Here is a 25228-nt window from a genome sequence, read left to right on the forward strand (position 1 = left end):
ACCAGAGTTTTTCTGAGTTCGGTCTTGGATTGGGTTCTTGCCATGGGGGGATCTAATGGCTAGTAGTTGCCGTCATTGGCTGGCCTACGGTAATCGGCTTTAAATAGCCCTTGTTATACATACTCACATTATTCCCCTTATTTTCCCTCCTCTTTGGGGCCTTTAGAGTATTGATTTGGGAGCTCCACTCTCACTTTTTCTGTTTGTAACGATCTTCAAATTGTTTTTGGAGCTCTACTTTTGCCTATTTTTTTCCGCTAGATCATCCAAATCAAGAACAATAGGATTTGTTAGATTATCCCCCAGGTTAAAACCTAAACCAGTGTCAAGGTAGCGGTCTGGTATCAGGGTCTGATGTTAACAGACACCCTTTGTGGATATGCGTTTGGTTGTGCTTGGGTGTTTGTTGGGGTAAAGCTTGGAGGATAAGTAGGGTCCTCGTTATCGTCCTCGGAATTGGCCATAGGGTTCTTTCCTTTTTCTAACCCTTCAGCCAACAACTGGGTTAACTGGCTCATCACATTTCTTTGGAATTCTAGCATCTGATCCCTCATATCTTGTTGAATTTTGGCCAATTGCTCTTGCATCTGTATTTGTATTTGCTCTAATCTCTCCAATCTTTGGTCTATTTTTTTAGTTTTTCCTCGTGTATCGATATTCCAAGATAACTGCCAAGATTTTAGGGTCCTTTTGTGAGATTTAATGCATATGATACAATGCAATGCTACTGCATGAATGCAATGAATGCAAAAGAAAGAGGCGTTGATTCTGATTCAATTCTATTAGAACAACTTTTCTAGAAAACAAATCTTTTTACATAAAACAGATATTTATACGGCCTTGCCCTCATATTCTAAGCGAAGACATCGATCCCTTTCTTCATATCCGGATGTTAAGATCAAATCTCGCGAACTTTCCAATGGATGTCTCTACTAGCTTCTTTTTGCTCGATCCAGGCTGTGACCCATTGCTCACTCATCCTCGTAATACTCGTTAGCTTCTTTAAGAAAGCTGGGACATTGACGGCTCTCGAATAATCTTTGTTAGCTTGAATCCACGGGCAACGAAGCAAAGTCGTGTATTCACTCATCAGACTATTACCCTTCCCTCGTTACGTTTTCTCGGACTGTATTCGGACGACCGTATTGTCTTCTATTTGATCAAGAAATCCATTTTCCATGACAAGCTCTCTATTTAGCAACTGAACGTGAATCAACACATCTTTTCTATGATGAAAATGCAATGCAATCATAATCGAAACAAAAGAAAACACGTCAGTACAAAAACATAAATAACGAAAAGAGTACCTATTTGGATTATCACTAGGGGTTCGGTGCAGTTCTACCTAGGATGGGCTCTTAAGGCTCACTATATGGGGTTCGATTCTAAAAGTAAAGGTACTCGAACCTACAAATTGCAGATTCCTCGATCCTCACCCATTATAGGCTTATATGGACCGAATTCAGTTCAGGGGAATATATTTTCCTATGGCCATGCGGAGATGAAAATCTCACGAAGACATAGGTACAGATATATCCCGAAAGCGATCCACTATCCTACACGAAGGTGAAGACCTCACGGAAGAATAGTTTCTCACTCCCACTTAAAAATGTATAATCGAGCAGTCATGTAATGCAATGTGCAGAAACATATAAAAAAATTCAAACTAGTAAAGCGATTATAAACCAAAATGATGAAGATTGTAACAAAAACGGATGAAATGCAACAAAATGATCGTGAATTTGAACCAAGTTTTCAATTTTTGACAAAAAGACAAAAAGTAATCAACACGTGGCTTGACTCTCTAATTTTTAAATCTCCATTGGAGTCGCCAAGCTGTTGAAGTCATTTTTTATAAACGGGGTTGACATTGATTTTGAAAACAAAAACGAACATGGGAGTCGCCACCAATCCTTTTTGATGAGGTGTGATTAGGTCACCTCGAAGAGTGGTTGTTTTTAAATAAACGGTTTGATTTATTAAAACAACAATTTCGGTCTACAAAATTAAAAAAAAAAGGGTTTGGGAGTCGGTTACGTATGAGAAAGGATTAGCACCCTCGTAACGCCCAAAATTGGTACCTAGTTGATTAATTGGTGTCTTAATGTCGAAAATTGAAAATTTTGAAGAGATTTAAAATACGATCTTTTGTTAAAAGCGCTTAATTAAATTTTTTTTAGAAAATAAGGTATTTCATGTTAATCGATAAAAAGAATTATGTCCCGTAAGTGAAATAGAAAATTTTTAAGTTAGGGGCAATTTGGTAATCTAGTAATTAAAATGAATTAAAAGGGAAAAAGATGACAAATTATGCTCATCTTCTTCATATGAACGAAATCAGCAAGGGGGGAAGCCATAGTTAGGGTTTTCAAGCTTCCAAGCTCCATAGTAAGTGATCCCAAGCCCCGTTTTTAATGTTCTTTACGTTTTTGAGATCCCGGTAGCTTAATTTAGCTTATTCTAGCAATAATTTAACCTAGGGTTTATATTTGGAAAAATACCCATAGGTGAAAAGTGTTTATTTTGATGTTTTATGATAGAATATGAAGCTAGAAATTATGTTAAACAACTTTTGCTAAGCGATTTTAAGTGAAAACGAGTAAAACGACATAATCGGTAAAAATACCTAATGTTCATAAGTACATGTTAGAGTGGGAATTTGATGTTGCCATAGAAAGTGAATGTTTGGGACCTAATAGTAAAAGAGTTTGAAGATAGAGTTATATGTGGAAATTCTGGTTTTCAATAGTTGAGTAACAACTTATAATGTCTAGGTAAAGTATTAATTGAGAAAATTAGATTAATTGAGGGGTTAATTGAGAAAGGACCAAATTGTATAAACTGTGAAATTTGGGGCAAAATGGAAATCAACATTTTGCACTAAAGCAGTTTTGGACAGCAGCAGTAGTGTAACTTTGAAAAATCACCAAAAATTGTAGAAATTGAATTAGAGGATGAATAAAATATGAAACTAAAGCTTATTGAGTCTAGTTTCTTATAAAATAAATGGTGTGAGCAATAGAATTGTAAATCATGAGATATAATAGATTTTGTGAGACAATGCAGAATGAATTCGGGTTCCCCTGTTCTGACTTTGAAAAATCATTAAAAATTGTAAAAAAATGATTATGAGTTATAATTTATATGGTTAGAATCCTTAATGAGTCTATTTTTATAAGAAACAAACGAAAACATTATCCGAATTCTGTAAAATGAGATAATTAATTTTTAGTGAAGAGTGGTCGGAACTGTCAGACAGCGAAACAGGGGAAACTTTAAAGAATAAACTGTACTATTTAGATGAACCAAAAATTCTAAAAATTTTATGGTATGAAGATATGTGAGTCTAGTTTCAGGGAAAATTAACGGATCTTAATTTGGAGCTCTGTAGCTCCGGATAAAAATAATTTAGTGACTCTGACTCGGATAAACAGCTTTGAATATATATGTTAGTGAATATTGAAATTATGGTTAATGTTGTTTAAGTGTGTTATACACATTAAGGATGTGGAATGGAGAGGAGGAGGAGGAAAATTGGGAAATATATGAATGATTTGTGTATAATTGGTCATATGCTTGATTTTAATTGATAAACGATGAAATATGAATTATACTTATATTTGTGCATTATTGGTCATGGCATGTGTGAAAAGAAAGTTTCATAGTATGTGTGTATGGTATATTCAATATATGATGTGGCAGGAAATAATGTCATGAATGGTTTATGAATTAACACATGTTGGTAAGCCTGATATATGAATAAATGATCAAATTGAGCGGAACGCCGGATTTGAGTACTTCTGATCAAGTGATAAAGTGATAAGTGGTAGCATTAGCTACACTTATCTGATCAAGTGAAAAAGTGATAAGTGCTACACTTATCTGATCAAGAGATAAAGTGATAAGTGGTAGCTTTAGCTACACTTATCTGATCAAGTGAAAAAGTGATAAGTGCTATACTTATCTGATCAAGTGACAAAGTGATAAGTGGTAGCCTTAGCTACACTTATCTGATCAAGTGACAAAGTGATAAGTGGTAGCCTAGCTACACTTATCTGATCAGGGACAAGTGATATGTGATCATATGTAAGACCATAGTTATACAATGGCAAAGTGAAAGTGAAGTACTCAATTTTCCGTGACCGTTCCCTAATTTGATTAAGGATGGTAAGTGACAAATGGGCCCAAAAGAATTAAAGTAAATGGATAAGTGGTAGTGTATTTATATCAGGACGATGTTGTTATTCAAACTAAAGTGATATTTTCATTGCAAAATTGAGAATTTCATAAATGTGTTATTGAATGGTATAATCAATAAACATTGAGTTAAATGGTAAATACGTATTAGTTTTGAACTTGATGTCATTGAATTGTACGTGAATTAAATGGAAATTGCTAGTGATATGATTTAAATTATGAGCATGAGAAATTGCGAATTAAATGAAATGGAAATGAAGCATTAAATTGCATGAGTATGTATCGGGTCTCGCAGGCCCTAATTATTATGATTATAATATTTTGAGGATATATTGTGAAAAGTTATAGAAACATGTTAATTATTTTGAAAGTTTCAATTTTGATGAAATTTTATAACTCGGTTAAATACGTTTACAAGTGTATGTGTTTTGGTAATGCCTCGTACCCTATTCCGGTGTTGGATACGGGTAAGGGGTGTTACATGATTAATGTAACACGAATTGATAGAAATAAAGTACGGTGTTAATACACATAACAAAATAATAAATGCGTTAATGAACGACAATATGAAGAACGAAAATAAAATAAACAAGCCAAAAAAAAAGACAAATAATACGGATAACAAACTAAAAACTTGAAGCTAAAGACCTAATATTAAATAAATAAACAAATATTGTATAAATCAATTTAAGAATAATAATATTAATAATAATTATGATATTAAAAATAATATAATAAAAAATCAATTAAAAGGATATAAGTAAATAAATAAAGCGATATAATAAAATAAATGTATTTAAAAAATTTAGATAAATAAATATAATAATGCAAAAATAATTAATTTAATAATACAATAATAATAAGTAAATAAATAAAAGGAAAATAATAATGGTAATAATATTTATTTATTTAATTAATTTAATAATAAAATAGCAAACATAACAAAAAGGACTAAATTGAACTTTAAAACCTAAATTTGGGGCAAATAAAAAATAAATAAAATAGATAAGGACCAAATAGAACGGTCAGATAACAAGGATGGACCAAATGGGCAATAATCCCCACCCCTCAAAACGCACAGCTTCAAGGTTGACCAAATTGAAAGCCGGAATAAATTTTAGGGAAAAAATTGAAAACAAAAGAAATTTAATTGTAAACAAATAAAAAAGCGGAATGGCTAAAAGCACAAATAGCCCATTAAGCAAAAACACGCGGATCCTCCTAAGCGGGTTGAGTCAACACGCGGGTTTGGGGCTAAATGACGCCGTTTTGGCTCCTGGAACACTGGCCCAAAACGATGTCGTTTCATAGGGCCTATTTAAGTTAAAATCTTCAGAAAAAAATCATTTTTGCTTCATATTTTTCAAAAAAAAAAGGGTTTCCTCTCTGTTTTTTTTTCTCTGGGCCCCCTGCCCAAAATTCGGTGAAGGGAGTCGCTGTGGATGGTGGTTGGACCCCCCTTCAGGTAAGTTTCGTCTTTTTTTTAAATATATATTATATATGATATATATATTTATCTATATGCAGTTTTTAAAACAAAGGGAAATAAATAACAAAAAAACTTGAATATAAATAGTTTAAAAAGAAAACCGAAAATAAAGAAAATAAAAAAAAACTTTAGCACGTTTTTAGTTTTTTCCTTTCGATCTGCTCTGCTTTTTGCTATTTGTTGTTTGTGAATCTATTTTTTTGTATTAAAAAAATCCAACCCGATTACAAAGATTTACCATGGCTTATATAGTAATTTTTACAAAAAATTTTAATCTATTTTCGTATATTGTCACTTCTGCTTTTTGATTTTTACAGGTGCAAGTGGACGGTGCAAGTGGGCAACGTGACAGTGGCAGTGGCAGAGGAGTTGGTGCGACGCTGACGGAGGTGGCAGAGCAGTTAGTGGTGGCAGGCTAGGGTGCAGCGCGGCTAGGGTTAGGGTTTCTGTTTTAGGTTTTGGGCTACTTGGGCCAGATGTAATTTTGGGCTTGATGGACTATTTGTAATGGACATTTGGACTGTTCTTTGTTTACTTTATTATTTATTTCATAACATGTTATTAGTACTATGCTCTAACCAAAATTCCCTTAAAAAAAACTCACAAAACAAAATTCTTTTATAACAAAATTCTCTTTATTATTTTATTACAAGTTAACTGTCAGATGGATTTGCTAACCTAATGAGAATAACCAAGTGTTATATATCAACTAATGTTTTGATTTGAATTGAAGTTCTAGTAGGATAACTTGTTAGAATAAATTGCATGCCTGAAGCATTGTAGATTAATTGGTTCCAAATGTGAAAAATCTTGACAAGAAAACAATAAATATATATTTGTTCATATAGTGGAGACGGGTGCTCTTGAAGAGACCCGAGACATAACTAATTATTAAAACTCCAAAAGAAAATTCATGTACCTGAAATTGAAGATTGAAATAGTGAAAATAAAGCGATCTCGATAAGTTATGTCAATACGAGAAAATATGAAACTGAGAATGAAATGTTGTCGACAATGATTTTGCATGTAATAATATTACTAAAATAATGAAAGAAAATTAGAATCTTCATAATTTTTTTGAGAAATGTAGACATGGAATAGATCGACCAAAATGGAAAGACACAATTCAAGTAGTATTAAATTCATGCAGTTTTTGGACCAATAGTCCAAACGTTTAAAGGTATAAAGCTAGCAAGATACAAATGAATGATTTTGTGAAATGCAATAAATGAAATTTTTCGCTAAGTCCTGATATTGATTATAATATTCTTTTGTGGTGGATCTAATAATCTTGATATATCTTGTTGGTTTAGCACTTCATGAAAGATTTGACATACGTGTAATAGTTGTTGTTGCAACATTTATATGAATCACTATATAGTAAAGTTTATATTAAAATCCTTAAAGTATTTAAAATGCTAGAAGCATATAGAAATTCCCAAGAAAATATGTTTGCGTAAATATCTATATAAATTGAAATGATTTGAACATATGTGATAAATTCGACTCGATGAATAGTAGTTGAAAGAATATTATAAAATGATTAAAATTCCTATTTATATTTTTATAAAATGATCATTATCAAAGTTTGTTATGATTATTGTTGGAACTCCTGAAGAGATCAAAATATATTTCCCCCAATTTTTTCCTTACTCATGACTTTCAAAAAAATGATGATATAAGTGCTTAGTAACTACGTTCAAGTGATCATTTGAAAAGCTAGCATTCAAGATTGAATACGTAGAATTTGAGATATCATGTGATGTTGTCATGAGGGGGAGTAAATGCACGTTATATTATTTTTTCCTTAATCAAGGTTTTGTCCCATTGGATTTTCTTGGTAAGATTTTTAATGAGGCAATATGTTATATGTATTATAAATATATGTACTATTTTTCCTTCATTAAGATTTTTCTCATATGGTTTTTATCTTAGTAAGGTTTTAACGATGTACATTATCTACCAATAGACATCCAAAAAGAAGTGTTATGAATATTTTATAATTGAGTGGATGTCCATCGAGATAAAGATATGCTTGATGTACTTTAGGACTCTAATGGCACGTTTGGTTCACTAAAATAAAATAAGACCATAATGGAATATCCATTCTGTGGGAGTGAAATAGGGCTGTAATGGAATTGAATAGGCAAAACAATAGTTTGGTTGGATGGAACGGGATGAGTATTGTAATAGTTTTTATGTGTTTAGTTGAGAGAAATAGATATGTAATAGCAAAAAAAAAAACTCAAATGACAAATATGCCTTTTGACATTTTAATGTATTTTCCACATCAATTTAATATTACGAATAATATTTTCTATCAAATTAATAATATTTAAATATAAATTATTTTATACTAAATTAATTTAATATTTTATAATAAATTATTTTATTTTATATTTTTGAAATTTGAAAATAATATTTTATACTAAATTATATTTGTAATGGCCCAATTTCGTCCGGGCCTTAAACAGAAACCAAAAACAAAAATAAAAATAAATCCAAAGTCCAATTTACAACACCAAGCCAATTTACAAATGAATAGAAAAATAAATTACAAGCCTAAATGAAAAAGAAGTCCAATGGCCCAAAACTAACAAAAACCTGAAGGCCCAACAACCTAAACTAAGTTTTTAGAAAATTGAAAACCCTAGCCTCCACGCTGCACCCCCTTTTCGCACGCACGCCGCCCGAGGCCTGACGCACCCTTTCTACCGCCGTTTCACCAAAGTGGCAAAAGGTTTGCCTTTTTCTCCTCCGTTGACCGAGTGTCAAACCTGCAAAAAGGGATGAAAAAAAAAGGACAAACAGTAGCAAAGAAACAGTACCAATGCAGAAACAAAAAAGAAAAGAAAATGTTGTAATTTCAAACGGCTATAAAAGTTGATTTCTTGTAAAACTCAAGGGGACTTCTTCTTTTTTTTTAAAGAAAAAAAATCAGATTCATACAAAAAAACAATCAAAAGAAGAAAACATTAACAAAGGTGACTCTTTTTTTCATCTTATTTCAAAAGAATAATAATAAAATAAAAGTAAAAAGCATGATTACTTTATCATGTCTTGTTTATTTATCTTTATTATCATGCATTTTCTATTTTACTTTATTTTAAGATTACTTTATCTATTTTATTAATATTATGATTTGATCATTAATATTATTGTTATTATTATTACAATTACATTAGTATTATTATAGCATTCATCTATTTATTATAACATTCTACCCATATGGCTATTATATGTTATTCCATTTATCACTATACTATACACTATGATTAGATATATTTATCTATCGATGTATTTTATCCAAATTAGATAAATACACATCGTTTTAAATATTACATTTGTTATTACTCAAAAAAATAAATTTTTAAAATTAAGGCAATGTTCCATATTTGGAGATTCGAGAAGTCGTGCCCTAACTTACGGGGTTCGACTTTCTCTTTGAACCTAGATAACCGAACATCCCTTTTAAAGTTAAACTACATAAGATTTAATTAAATAATCAAATCATGAGCAAGCTTATTATTGAGGATTCGAGATGTCGTGTCCTAACTTATGGGATGTGACCTTTTACCTCAAGATAAGAAGGTCTTTTACATCCGTTTTAATTTACTTAAGTGATTTTTATTAAAAATATCATTATGCAAGGTGGGATCGTATTTTAAACTCCCTTCAAATTTTCAATTCTCGATACTAAGACATCAAGTAATCAACTAGGTATCAATTTTGGGCATCACAAGGGTGCTAATCCTTCCTCGTGCGTAACCAACTCCCAAACTCATTTCCTGATTTTTGTAGACCAAAAATCATTGTTTTAGTAAATCAAATATTTTATTAAAAAGATCAAATTACGAGGTGATCCGATCACACCTCATAAAAAGTCGATTTCAAAAAAGGTTTCGACAATATTAAAAGATTTTTTATTTTTTATATTAAATTATATTTAACATATTGTATATAAATTAATTTAATATTTTATATTAAATTATAATAAAATATTTAAAATATTTTATTTTTATATTTTCTGAAATTTAGAAATAATATTTTATATTAAGTTATATTAAAATATTTTTACCATGCTATAATTCTTGATCATGAGGAGTTGGAAATATGGAAGATTGGTACGATGTGTTGAAGAATATCTTTAAAGACAAACTTCAAACTGGAAAATGAAAGTTGACAACTCACAAGCAAAGCAAAAATTCTGAAACAAAACTGGAAACACATGGATCCATGATCATTGAGGTAAAAAATGCTCACATGTCATCTAGTCAAGGATTGGACCATGGTTTCGGAAAACAAAGCTCACCCTTCCTTATCCAGATGCATTTCAAAAAAGTAAAACCATGAGAAACAAATTTCATATCTCCAAACCAAACAATACGTTGTTAACAAAGGCAATCCAATTCCTTGCAACAACAAACATCAATTTTTTACTTTGGGGCTTTAGCGGCGTTTTTTAAAAAGTACCGCAAAACCATTTTATCTGTCTATTTACTATTTAATTTGTTTATTTATATTAATTAAAATTCAATTTATTTTTAATTGAATATTTTTTAAAAATGAATAAATTTGAAATAATGACACGTAGAAATAATTTGAAATAAAAAGCATAGAAAAATATTTGTTAAAAATAGAAAAATTAAAATACTATTATTTAAAATAATTTTAAATTTTAATTTATATATTAAATAATTTCATATATAATTGTAAAAGATACAATAGTATTAATTTTAAAATATTTAATTAATTATCATTATAGTTTAGGGTTTAATATATATAGTTTAGGGTATATGGTTAATTTAGAATTTAAGGCCGGTTTAGGAGTTACAATTTTAAGGTTTAGGGATTATGGAATTAGGGATTATGGATTAGGGATTCTGATTTAAGGGTTGTGCTTTAGGGGTTAGGGGTTAGAGATTAAGAGTTAGGGATTTAAGGTTTATAGATTCAATGTTAGGTTAGGGTTTAGGGTTTAGATTAATTAGTGTGTTTTAATTTATATTAAATAAGGTTTAGGGGTTAAGGGTTAGGGGTTAGGAATTTGGGTTAGGGTTTAGGGTTTAGATTAATTAGTGTTGTACAAGCCCAAATATGCCCGGGGCCCAAAGCTAACCAAAGTCCCAATCAATAGCCCAAAAAAATTAACCCTAATTACAAGCCCAAAATTATAACAGCCCAACAATCCCGAAGCTTAACAAATTTTCAGCCAAAACAGAAAAACCCTAGTAGCCGCCGTAACTCACCCTTGCACGCCGCCGCAAATTTCGCAGCACGATCCGCGCCTTCCCAGCACGTTGAACCTACAGCAACAAACACAAACAGAATAGCAAAGATCTTGCTAACAAAAAAACAGAGAGGATTTCTTTTGATTTGGGTTTTCTTTTCTCGGCTATTTAAAGGCCGATTTTAATCCGTGTAAAGGGGGGAATTTTTTCGGTACTGAGAAGAGAAAAAATCAGTGTAAACGAAAAATCGGTGTAAGGAAACTAATTTTGTGAAGAAAAATTGAAAGAAAATACAAAGGAAATCGGAAAAGGAATTTTTGGGAAGGGTAATTAGTTGGTTCCGTGTTGCTTTCTTTTTACTATTTTGTTTTTTTTTTCTTTCTTGTTTTTTAAAAGAAATAAGCAGAAAAAAGAGTAGAAGAGAACTTACCGTCGAGGCGCCGTCGCCGTCGATGTGGCCGGTCGGAAGTAGGTTTGAAATGGTGGAAGGGAGATGGCAACGGCGCGATTTCAAAAAGCAGAAGGGGAAATGATTTAGGGTTTTTTTAAGTGGGATTTAAAGGGTTTAAAACGGCGCCGTTTAAGCCTATAACCCGTGTGACCCGACCCAGAACCCGACCGGATCCGCGTGCTTTACTTTTAATGGTCTATTTGCGTGTTTCGTCCCTCGGTTTTTAAAAGCATTTCTAAATCATTTTTTTTTGTTTTTTTAAATTTGACCGCACGCTTTATTTTTTGTTTCATTTCGACCCTCATTAAAATGCAGCATTTTAGGGAAAAGGGTTAATATCCCATTTGATCCCCCTCTGTTATGTGCGTGTTCAATAGGGTTCACATATTTGTGTTTCTTCCAAATTTGCTCTTAAATTTTGCTTGAATTTCAAATTAGCCCTTCTGTTATTTTTTGTATTATTATTATTATTATTATTATTATTATTATTATTATTATTATTATTATTATTATTATACTCTTATTACGCATATGTATAATGTTTAAATACTTTACACGTTTTAAATACATATATATATTATATTTTTTACTTTATTCTATTTTCATATCTTTTATATATACATATATATATATATATATATATACCCATAATTTATTAATGTATTATGCTTATTTTTATTTATATTTTATATTTTATTTTCATGACTTTTGTACACACATCTATACATATATTTACATTTTATAATTCAAAATACACATTTTATACTATATATATATTTTTTTGATATTGCCGAGTTATTATAAACATTTTTATTATTCTATGTATACTCTATTATCTATATACATATTATACATACATATAAGTGTTTCAATATTCATATACGTATTTTTACAATTTACCATGTACATATACCTATACATTTTATTTATTTTATTTTGTAAATATATATTCATATATGCTTTAAGTTAAAATTTTTGTCTCATATTATACACTAACTTTTAACTTACCTTTTGGGAAATACATTCTGGTTTTGACAATACATCAAAATTATTTTCTTGATTTAAAAGTTTTTTTTGAATAAAAGCAATATTCAAGGTTGGGAATTTTCGAGGAAATTGAGCCCTAACGTATTGGGTTCCGGTTTTCTTTGCTAATTCTAGATAACCAAGGATATTCTTTAATCAAAATGCATGAGTATAAAAATCATTTTTGGGAACTTAACTTGTCGTGTCCTAACGTATTGGGTGTGGCATGTTACTTTCTCAAAATGAAGATTTTCGCATAAAATAAAGTGATATTCAAAGTTCGGGAATTATGAGGAATTGTACCCTAACGTATTGGGACTCGATTTCTTTACATGACTTGAACAACTGATTATCTTTTTTTCAAATTTCATCATTTGAGTTGATTTTAAAATCTTTTTAACATTCGACACTAATACATCAAATAATCAATTTGGTACCGATTTTGGGCGTTACGAGGGTGCTAACCCTTCCTCGTGCGTAACTGACTCCCGAACTCGTTTTCTCAAAATTCGTAGGCCAAAATATTTTTTTTAGGTGGGCCGATCACAGCTTAATAAAGGATCGGTGGCGACTCCAGTTTTATTTTTAAAAGTCGACAACTAAAATTTTTGTTTTCAAAAACGGTTTCGACAAATGTTTTTTAATTTATATATTAAATAAGGTTTAGGGGTTAGTAGTTAGGGGTTAGGGGTTAGATGTTAGATGTTAGAGGTTAAGAGTTAGTGATTTAGGGTTTAGAGATTTGGGGTCGAGTTAGGGTTTAAGGTTTAGATTAATTAGTATTTTTTAATTTATATATTAATTAAGTTCTTATATAATTGTAAAAGAGGGGTTAGGGGTTAGAGGCTTAGGGTTTATGTTTTATAATTTAGGGTTTAAGAGATAGGGGTTAAGGGTTTAGGGTTTAAGATTTAGATTAATTGGTGTTTTGTAATTTATATATTAAATAATTTATTATATAATTATAAAGAGATAATATTAATTTTAATATATTAAAATTATGATTATAGTTTAAATTATTTAATAGATAATAGATCAATTTTATATATATTAAATGGTTTAGGATTTAAGGTTTACTTTAGATTTGTTAAATAATGAAATTTTATACAATTAATTAATGTTTTTATATTTAAAAATATTTAATCTAAATTTAGATTAAATCGTTTAAACCATTTGATATATTTAAATATTAGATTTAAAAATTGATAAATAAATAAATTAATGTAACAAATTGATATGGATAGGTAACTATCTATTTTGGATAGGACCAAATTATAACAAATAAAAATGAAATACAAAATCTAAAATCATTCCACATCGAACATTTAGCAAAATAATTATATTTTAGTTTGGAAGAAATATCTCTAATAAAATGGAGATTAGATCGAAAATGAATAATATAAAATCGTTATTAACGTCTCAATCTTTAATAGAAATTTGATACGTGAAAGATTAATTGCTTACATTGAATAATTCAAACTTAATAATTAATTACAGCCATTTAATATTTTTTTCTTATTAAAATATATGATATTTATCTTGAGAGTACTTAGTTTTTTATAAAAATTTAAATTATAAAAATAATAATAAATATTTTATAAAATCACTTAACTAATAATTTTTAACAAACAAAATAAAAAATATTTAGTAGAGCAAAACAACGTGTTGTTAAAAATGAAATGATTTTTTGCTGCATTTTTATAAAAAACGCCGCAAAAAATATTTTACTTTTAAAAATCGCATTTTACCCGAAATTTTCCCCCGTGAAATCCCTAATCTTCCCATGGCCGACAATGTTTTGAACTTTCTTTTGATACCCGTTCCTTTCTATTCACCAAGTCCTTTCTCTTGTTACCCTTTCCCCTCTCCCTTTCTCTCTTTCCTCTTCACCTGACCCTATCAAAGGAACCCAGCTTTCCATCTCGCTACCAGACATCCTTCATCGTTTTCTCTACTTCCCCTTCTTCTTCTGCTCTCCAATGGTTATCCCCGCCGCAAACGTTTAACAAAAAAACACCCTTTTGTTTATACCCAATGCCAGTGTATCCACGCGCATTCCATTTTCCCATGTCAAGACACTCCCGCGGCGAGAATCCGTTACTCTGCTCTGCTTTGCTCAATGTCCATTTTGGGTCCTAAGGCTTCTTGTATCTCTTTCAAGGATTCTACTTGTAGGTGCTTTGGGTACATGGTTTCCAAGAAGAAATACGTCTATACCATTGATGATGACTGCTTTGTAAGCTCAACCCTCGTCTCTTCTCTCTTCTATTTCTTGTTTTTGAATTTTGGGTTTTGGTGGGTTTCTCCGAAAACAGTCTTCATTTTAAAGATCTGGGTTTGATCCAACTTTTTTAATACTGTTTTACTTTTGGTTTTAAGTCTCGGATCTTGATGTATGGATGTTTATATCTTGACTTTGATTGTGGAATTTTGCATTTCGTTTGCTGTTTTGGTCACTTTAAAAAGTTGTTTTCTTTAATGTAGTTTCCTATCTTTTATTTGCTATTTGGATCTGCAATTACATAACATCTTTTGATATGTGTTCCATGTTATGTTTTCAACTCAATTCCTGCTTTGGTTTGTCCAAAATTTAGTGTTACATTGTATTTCTAAACATTTGTCTAGGGGTGAGGAAAACTCGATTCGACTCGAAAAAATCGACAAAAATTCGAATTTCAAGTTAAACGAATCGAGTTATTCGAGTTAATCGAGTTATTCGAATCAACTCAAAATTTTTTTTCAAATTTTGAGTTCGAATCGAGTTGATTTTTCGAATTCGAATAACTTGAATAATTCGAATAATTCGAATATCAAACTGCAATATTTTACATTTTTACCCCAAACTCCCAAATCTTTTTACTTTTCCCTCAAAACTTTTACTCCTTCCCACTTTCCCCCCAAAACTTTTACTCCCCTCCCCTCCCAACCCCCAATCTACCCAAAATTCATTTCCCACCAAAATTTTACTCTCCCATTTACTTTTTCTCAAAATTTTACTCCCCAAAACCCTCAAAACCTTTTATTTTCTCCCAAAATTTTTACTTTCTCCCACTTTTTCCCTAAAACTTTTATTCCCTTCCCATTCCACCTCTCATCTACCCCAAACCTTCTCCCCTCCAATTTTTTTTTAAATATTTTCCCTCCAAATTTTTACTCCTCCCTATTTACTTTCCCTCAAACTTTTATTCTCCAAAACTTTTTATTTTCCACCTAAAATTTTACTTCTCACCCTTTACTCTTAAATAAAAATCAAAATTATCCAAAAAATCACTAAACATAAATAGTAATAATTTTATTTATATCTACTATTTATATTATTAAATTAAATTTCACATTTTATATTATTTATATTATTGAATTGTTTAGTCATATTGAATATTTATATTAAAATTGAATTATTAATTATGCCATAAAATATTCGTGTTAAAATTTTATATTGGTATCAATTTCACATTTTATTTTTAAAATAATTTTATTAAAAAATCATATTTTTACATTTAATATATTTTTTAATTCCAAAATACATAGTGACAAGAATATGAAGATAATTGAAACAACTAAGCAAGCAAAAAAATTAACCAGTATATAAAAAATTAATAAATAAATTATGAGGTGATGAAAGTTAATAAAAAATTTGATTAAGGTGGACAAATTTTATTACGATGGATGACAGTGGTTACAAGGACCCAAAATTATTTTTTAAAATTTAACTTGAACAAATATATTCGATTCGATTCGAATTCCATCTCACTCGACTCGATTTGAGAAAACTTCAAATAAAGTTAGGATGATAAAATGAGATTCGAAAACTCGATTAACTCGAAAATTTTCGATTCGATTCAATCGAATGCTCACCCCTACATTTGTCTTGTTGATTTGTTATTTTCTACTGGTTGCTATTGTGACATATGTTTAGCTTCTTTCGATGGCATTGCAAAGGAACTTATACTGTTTCGATGGCACATATATATTATTAATTATTGGATAGGTGGAGTATTCACTGTGTTTATTGATTGTACTATCAACAATATTAATCTGAGTTATGCTTGCATTTGTAACTAATGTTATTACTCTCAGAAGAAAAAGAAATCTATTATTATTGCATAGGGTGTAACTTAATTTTTCTGTAAATGAAAGTTACTGGTATAATTGTTTTATGCCATTAAGGTCTGGATTTTATGGCATTTACAGATCTTGAAAACTGAAAAGTAATGAAGTTTATGCTGTTGTTATATAGCACATAATGCCCTTTTTTTCTAAGGTTAAAGTTATAAAATTCATTTGGTGGATAGTGTGTGTTATTTTATTGTTCTCATTACTAGAATTCTATTGCAAGTTGGATCAGTATGTGCTGTTGACACATACATGAAATACCTGTCATGGTTGTATGTTTTTTTGCAAAAAATACTGGTATAATTTTTACTCTGATTAGCTGTAGTTATTTTTGTGTTATATGTACAGTCTTTAGATCTGCAACCCATGCTTGGGATTTATGTTTTTGTTGTTTGCTTGGGCATATTGAAGCCAGTAAAGCTCGCATTTACCACTCTGGAGATGATTCAGTTGCTTTAGTAGCTCAGACAGTTCTACTCTACGTTTTCAAGAATATACTGAAATTATTACATCCATTCATGCCATTCGTAACTGAGGAACTGTGGCAGGTGTGGGCTTTGTAGTGTTTACCACCTTTTTTGTTAATATAATTTTTATAATTTAAACTCATTTAGTTTACCATATTCTTGAATCTGATCATTCATGTTAATATTAAGTTTGGATAAAATCTGCTGGAACACAATTTCCGTTTATGAGCACCTTATCAAGTCTAGATTTAATGTTATGCACATGTACTTAAGTGAATTTTGGGTTCACATTACAGCATACATGAATAGTGCTTGATACAAGAAATGATATTTTTTTCTTTTCTTTTATTGTTTCAGGCATCCCCTAAGGTTTTCTGCAGATGTAACTGTGGATTTTTCTTTTATTTTATTTATCTTCAGGCACTTCCCAATCGGAGAGAAGCTCTTATAATATCTTCCTGGCCACAAACTTCTCTTCCCAGGAGTACTGATTTGGTAAAAAGATTTGAAAATTTACAAGCTCTGGTAATTTATGTGCTAGACTGGAGCAATCCGGAATGCTAGAGCTGAATATTCTGTTGAGCCAGCAAAGCGCATAACTGCTTCTATTGTTGGTAGTGAAGAAGTCATTCAGTATATATCTGTAAGTGTAGTTTGTTTCTTTAGGGTTTGTCTTATTAATTATAAAGAAAAATGAATGGCACTGTTTTGTTTCTTTTCTTGATTGTGCCATCTTTCGATGCATAATATATACTTGTAACTATACTATGTTTACTATATGCTCATCATGTGGGTGAAAAAAATAAAAGAATCTAAAAATTACTCAACTAATGTTCTTTTCTTCTTTGAAAAACTAATTATTATTAATGAAAGAGAAATTAAGTGAAAACTAGGAGTGACTTTTAGTTAAAATTAAAGATTAAATTTCTTATTTGATCTTATTGTTGTACTAATTTTCTCTTGTAAATTTGTTTTATTTGTCTTTCCCCCAACTGAGTTGGTGTCCACTTCACTTGTAACACCAAACTCAGTCAGTCTCTTTGCTGTAATCTATGATGTTAGGGCCTTCACTAATTTTCTATTTGTCTATTACAGTTTGGTAGTTTTGGGAGTGGTTAGGATATTAATTTTTTTCTCAACTATTTTGTTCTGAAGGAATTAAGTTTTCTTGGGGTTTGAATTACTGGGAAGCTATTTCTGTTGTGATATACCTACTTTTTTTCTTTTAAAGAATCTTATATTTTGTCTAGTTAATCAGTATAATTTCCTTATTAATATTCATGCAAATTGTACTGAAGCATGTTCTTTCAAGTGTATGATCAACTGATCGGTTGAGAGTGCATCATTTGCCTGAAATTGATAATGTCTCATTTATGGGCTTTTGGGCTCATCCACAAATGCAATTAGTAATTAAATGTGTTTCTACTCTTTATTTATTTATTTTAATAAAATCCCATTAGATGATCTGTTAAAATATACTATATTATTGGATTTGGGATATCTATTTTAAGGCTGATGTTTCTTTTTGATCTTGGTGTGTTCATGTATATGTCTTCAAACATACTGGCTTTTGAAACTAGATTGTGTCTGAGTCACAAAAAAGACTACCTACAGAAGATAAAAGTGGTGCTGGTATCGGAATTCATGATAACAATGAAGGAGAGGAATCCGCGACCGTGCGATTTGAAGGGGAAGTGTCACCGGGAGATTTAATATGGCTCAAACTCCTTGGGAAAACATGCCTATTGCTGTGGTTGTTTGATCTTGCAACTAGTTCTTTTTTCCGGCCTTTTAAAGATTAATTAGCATTTGGAGCATAATTATGTAGTTCTGTGGATTTTATTTGTCGATATTGTTTCAGGTTGTGTTATTAATTTATTATTTTAAATTCTAAAACTAAATTCATTAATTTTTATATTTTTTTAAAGTTAAAATTTTCATAGAAAATTTAATTTAAATAATATTTTTTTATTTATCCTTAAAAAGTATATTTAAAGTTTAAATTTAAAAAATAAAATATAATATTTACCATAAAAATAAATATTATTTGATTAAAATAATTTTTTTTAAAGGTTATGTTTTTAGTGGCATTTTTGCGAGAAGCACTGCTAAAGGTTTGTTCTTTAGTGGCGTTTGTGATAAAAGCGCCGCTAAAAGTCATGATCTTTAGCGACGTTTTTGACTAAAGCGCTGCTAAATTTAGCGGCACTTTTTGCGACGCTTGTGAAAGCACTACTAATACTTTTAGTGGAGCTTAAAAGCGTCGCTAAAGGCCTAAAAAACGCCGCTAAAAGTCTATTTTGCTGTAGTGAGGTAAATCTAAAAAAATGTTAGTTTAGTAATAGACTAAGAAAATAGGATATAATCATGCCAACAAAATATAAGGCTACACTGCTATTTATTCTGCAAATATGGTGTATAAAAGCTCAATTCGTAATTTTTAGGGTTTTTTTTTTGTGTAACAGTAAAAAGGCAAACACATATAGCTTTAACTTCGGGTGTTTACCAAAACTCCATGCCCCTTGTTTGGACATTACAAGTTAGATTGATGTTGCAAAAGTTTGTTAACTGAATACACAATCCTAGCATCACCTACATAACGGAATGGAATTTACTTCCACATTATTCATATAAATATTTAAGTTGTAGATTACTGCTTAAACAATACCCAAAGTAATGATGATCTAAAATCAAAGGTACCTGTAATTGTTGGCAAACTAAATTAAGAAGTTACATTATTGTCCACCTCAACCGAAGCTTTGGCTGCAGCTATACCAATTGCTACACTTTATATCACATCTAAACTTGTAGAAAGGGATGCGAACATTCCATCGACTAGACAATCACCAGCTTCTGTAACCCTTACAGCAGATGCAGGGGGTACAAGAAAATGCATAGCTAAGAAATTTGGGCTTCTCTTAAGAACCTTAGAATCAGAATACAAATTTGAAGGGCAGGTTGATGTTGTATTTTCAAATAACTGTCAACTAAATCCATGTTACTTCATCTTTTCCAAACAAATTCTTCAAAGATTGATTCCCCTTTAGTGCATAAAAGTACACCATCTAAACCAATAGTCAAAACAAGAATTTTGACAACTTTCTCCAACAAAAGCCAGATTGCTGGTTTTAGCATCAGGAACAAAGTATCCGTAGAACAATTATTCCTTTCAATTGCCATAGCAATTAGTTCATCTTTATTAGGTGAAGCAAAAGTAATATGCAGAAAACCTCTTCATTAGTAATCAAAAGATAGCAAGAGAGAGATAACTGCAAGGAAAGCACTCAACTGTAACTTACAAATAGTATCACAGATTAGTATAAAATTGCACAAAACAAGCGCACTCATATACTTGTAACAACCCATTTTCAACGAAATCGGAATAGTAGTTTCGGGACCAAAATTTGAGTTCGGAAGAAAAGTTATTTTTAAATTATTTCATGGTCTGTATTATAAAAATTATTTTTAAATTATTTCATGGTCTGTATTATGATTGAAATATCGTATGAAAAATTTCATAAAGAAATTTTATCAGTTACGTGTTTAATTAGATGGAAAGGACCAAATTGCATAAAATGCAACAGTTGAGTTCTAGTAGTTAAAGGGATCAAATAGCTATAGAATTCAAAATTGGAGGTCCTTATATGGAAAATAGACCATTAAGAGGAGTTAGTAGATAAGTATGATAATTCATCCTTGGAAAATTTATTAAAGAAAATGACTAAATTGGAAAGTAAAAATAATAAAAGATGATAAATGACTAAATAATGAAAATATCATCATATTATCATCTTTCCCAAATTATTTTTACATGGAAACTCTAGTTAGGAGAGTTTGAAGGTAGCAAGCTTATTTAGCTTAATTGGGTAAGTATTTTTGTCCAGTTTTTAGTAATTATCATGTTTCCGATATCGTAATAACTTAATTTAGCTATCTCGGGATTAATTTGCAAAGTTATCAAAGTACTAGGGTTTTTCCATGGATGAATATAGTTGAATTATGAATTTTTATGGTAGAAAATGAAAGGTTGTTGATAGATAAATAATTTTTGTAAAGTGAATTTTGATGAAATTGTGATTTAGGGACTAAATTGTAAAGATGGAAAATTCATGGAAAATTCTAAATTTTATGAAATACATGGGTTGTTATTGTTACATGTAAAAATCGGCTAGGCTTAGAATAAGGATTAAATTTTATGAATTTTATTTTCCGAGCCTAGGGACGAAATCATAAATAAATGAAAGTATAGGGGCAAAATGATAATTTTTCTAAAGATGTGAATTGAATTGAATTGAATATGATTTGATGTTAAATTCATTCATATAGATTCGGATAGACCAAATATGGAGTTAGAACGAGGAAAAGAGAAGGTATCGGATTAGTAGATTACAAATACACGAACACTTGTTGAGATAAGTTCATGTAACTAAATTGTACATTTATATGTTTTAAATTGAATATTATTGTGTGTGATTTGTACAATTTCCATGTATATGATGTTAATCACACATTCAACAATGTCCGACAAATAGGAAGTCCCGTTTGAATGAATAAAATTCGATGGATACAGGGTTCCCAAATTGGTTGTGGTCTTACATGTGTTGCGGACACACCACAGCTCGAAAGAGTGTCCCGTTATTAGCTCTCATGTGCATCCCGATATTTGGCTCTCACGAGCTTCCCGTTATATGGTTCTTGTGAGCTTCCTGTTAATAGCTCTTCAGAGCATCCTGATTGGTTATGATCTTGCATATGTTGTGGACACACCGTAACTCTTATGAGCATCCCGGTATAATGGCTCTTCGAAGCTTCCCGATTAAAGGCTCTTTTATGAGCTTCCTGATTAATGGCTCTTCGAAGCTTCTCGATAATGGCTAGCTTGAACTTCCTGATTACGTCTCTTATGAGCTTCTCGTTATACAGCTTGAATGAGCTTCCCGTTATATGGCTCGAGAGAGAGCTTCCCATTTATGTGCTCCTATGAGCACTCATGAATATGAATTGACATATTTAAGTTTTGTACACTTTGTGTGTACTACCTGTGTATCCATCGATATTTTGAATGATTCAATGGCCAAAGTTCGGACATAAGATAAATTGAGTTCGAAATGAACTAATACCTATATATACATGAAATACATGGAAATGATATTACTTGATATACCTGAAGCATGACTTGGTTATTACTTGAATGTTGTGGAACTTGCTTGATGACCCTATTCATCCATGATCAATGGTTATTATATGTGCTTATATGACTAACATGATGGTTGAGGATATGTGTTTAGGCTTTTGGCCAAGTTGTTTGGAATATGTTTTGTATGCTTACCTTATATGTAAAATAATGGCAAGTTAAATTCCATGTTATACGAACTTACTAAGAATTAAATGCTTACTCTATTTTATTTCCTCTATTTTATAGTAATTTGGAAGCTCGTTAGGTTGGAAGCTTGGCGGAGATATTTCACACTATCCATCAGTCCATTTCGGTACATATAGAAAGTTAATTTTTGGATATAATGGCATGTATAGGGTAATTTGGCCAATGTTGGCTGATAAGTATTTTGTTGTAAATAGCCATTGAAATGGCTTGTGTATGGTGCATTTTGATATGTATATATGTGCCATTATCATGCTTAATATGTGTTTGAAATGGTTAAATGATGGTTAAACAATAGGTATATTGAGGCATGGTTTGAGTTAGTGAAATTGGTAAAATGTAAATATATGTGCATATGGTTAATTTGGTAAGTTTGGATATTTGAATATAAGTTCTGAAATGTTAAGTATAAAACTAGATTTTTGCTTGAATTGAAGATCTTGTATTGGCTTGTAAATGTGTTAAATTGTTAATATAGGTGGAAGACAAATTGGGTGAGAAATGTAGCTTGGAAAGTAGCTTATTTTCATCCACATGGGCAGAGACACGGGCGTGTGTCTCAGCCGTGTGTGACACACGGCCTAGCATATGGGCGTGTTGTTTGGTTGTGCATCCCCTGCATCTTCAAAATTTCAAAACAAAATGCTCAGGTATTTTCACACGGCCTAGCACACGGGCATGTGACTTGGCCGTGTGACCCATGCACCTATTTAATGCAAGTCAGTATGCTTACATGGCCTAGCACACAGGCGTGTGGCTTGGCCGTGTGACCCAAGTCAATGAGCACCCTAACTTGGACAAGGGTTAGGACACGACCGTGTGTCTCTATTTCGAACGCCTACACAGCCTGAGACACGGGTGTGTCTCTTGATCGTGTCAGACACACGGCCTAGCCAACATGTGTCCCCTGCACCTTGGAAAAAATTTTGAAATTTTACGAAAAATTCTCTGAGTACCCGGTTTATTCCTGACTTGTTTCTAATGTATATTTTGGGCCTCAATGGCTCATATAAGGGACAATATGATCGAATATGATTGATTTCTGATATAAATGTTAAATGGTATGAAATATTTGTATTTAATCTAGAAATTCTGGTAATGCTTTGTAACCCTATTTCGGCGACGGATATGGGTTAGGGGTGTACAATACTTTACAATCGGAGCAATTCTTTTAGATTTTGCAATCAATACAGGCTCAAACCACACTAGGATGTTTGACTTTGCTGCTACTATAGAAAAAAAAACAAACAAATGATGAATAGAAGTCGTAATAGTTAGCAGAAAGCAGAAGACCAACCTAGGGGAGAGACAAATCTAAAGTGATGTTTTAAAAGTACGTCGGCAAGCAACTTCTAAAGTAGGACGACTCAAATTTGCATCAACCATCAATAGAAGAGCAGAATGTATTGTGTGCTTGAATTGTTGAATCCACTCGGGTGAAAGAAACATTTCCTACATTAAGTCAAAACACACACACACATGAGTGCAAAGAAGTTCAAAATTTAATTATAGTTCTTAAAACTTATACAAGTTACTGCTTTTAGTGATATATAAATGAACAACTTGTTCAAACACTACTTACAACTGCTTCCATACTGGCAACACCAACCGCCACCTCTCTAGTAACATCAAGTATATGACAGACTATGGGAGTCTCAACATCTTGGTGCTTCCTAATGCCTGCTTGAAAACCAAAAACAAGTGGAGTATATGTAGCTAGTTGTTTGGTACATCTTAGACAAAAAAACTTAAAGCTGTAAGATGTTATAGAAACCCAACTAAAGTGGTTTATCACATCAACACTATTTTTTTAGAAATACAAGAAGTTTGATCAAGCTGACTGTAGTATATATCACATTAACAAGACTAAGATGATCATGTTGCTACTGCAAATCAACAATAGCCATCATAAATAAAGAACAAATGAATTTCAATAGGAAGGTTGACCTTCTGTCTGTAGCCTTGTAGATTTCCAATACTCCAACAACAAATTTCTTGATAAGAAAGAAAGAGAAAATATTAGTATTAAGGAAATGGTGAAGGGAAGAGCCCAAATCTGGTGGTTAAGACACGTATTTTGATGTAAATAAAATTGGGCATAGGTAAGCGTATATATATATCTCAGTGACCAAACTAGATTATTCAGAATTTTTTCTTGCACCAAGGTTCCATGGATATAAGATAATTACATGATATTCATTATTATTGGAGATATTACAATCTGATTCCTAGTAAACCATATTATGAAAAAGGTATATATTATCATAAGGCTGCATTAGAGAAATGTTTAAAGGAAATGACCTGGCATGTCAAATCCCAAAGCACTAATCATAAAGGGTTGAGCTCCAAGGTTTGTCATGCATTCGACTATGTTCCTGGCCACGCCGCCTTGTACATAGTGTACCTAAACAAATTATTCCTTACTTCAATAAATCAAAGGACAAAAAGGAAGGGAGAGAGAGAGATGAGAAAGAGACCTGGCCAGGACAAGTGGTTCTTAAATGTGGAGGAATTGAAGAAGTGGCTTGAATGTCCAAAACCATGCCCCCTATCACTACTAGGACTGTCTCTGCCTCTCCATCTTTCCTTCGCTACTCCATTTTCACCTTGGTTTTTAGTATTCTCAATAGTGTGTATCAAAATTCTAATTGACCTTTAAAATATTTGTCAGGGCTAAAAACAATCACAAATGTAACATCCTTAACCTGTTTCCGTCACCAGATTAGGGTTACAAAGTATTACGACACATATCAAAACAATTAACATTATTAAACCATTCATTTAATAATTTAACTAACAAAATACAAATCCAAATTTCATTCAGAGCATAATTACATTTACGAACCTTAAATCGAGTTTATGGGGCCTTAAAAA

General features: G+C 31.2%; 1 protein-coding gene and 1 non-coding gene across 2 annotated transcripts; one reads left to right on the forward strand and one right to left on the reverse strand.

Annotated features, from left to right (window-relative positions):
• The first annotated feature begins 16694 nt into the window (after positions 1 to 16694).
• LOC105764201 (valine--tRNA ligase, chloroplastic/mitochondrial 2-like) lies at positions 16695 to 17652 on the forward strand. Its single transcript, XM_052625807.1, has 2 exons — positions 16695 to 17055; positions 17395 to 17652. Exons 1-2 carry the CDS (start codon positions 16774 to 16776, stop codon positions 17536 to 17538), a joined length of 426 nt encoding a protein of 141 aa, XP_052481767.1. The 5' UTR covers positions 16695 to 16773; the 3' UTR covers positions 17539 to 17652.
• A 1855-nt stretch (positions 17653 to 19507) lies between these two features.
• On the reverse strand, positions 19508 to 24954 carry LOC105762187 (pseudouridine kinase). The gene is made up of 8 exons (XR_008191829.1): positions 24832 to 24954; positions 24656 to 24758; positions 24302 to 24349; positions 23937 to 24034; positions 23692 to 23806; positions 23500 to 23583; positions 19675 to 20204; positions 19508 to 19566 (listed from the first exon to the last, which is right to left on the reverse strand). It is a non-coding gene; the product is annotated as a pseudouridine kinase (transcript).
• Between the last annotated feature and the right edge of the window lie 274 nt (positions 24955 to 25228).

The sequence above is a fragment of the Gossypium raimondii genome, chromosome 12, assembly GCF_025698545.1.
Source record: "Gossypium raimondii isolate GPD5lz chromosome 12, ASM2569854v1, whole genome shotgun sequence".
NCBI lineage: Eukaryota > Viridiplantae > Streptophyta > Magnoliopsida > Malvales > Malvaceae > Gossypium > Gossypium raimondii.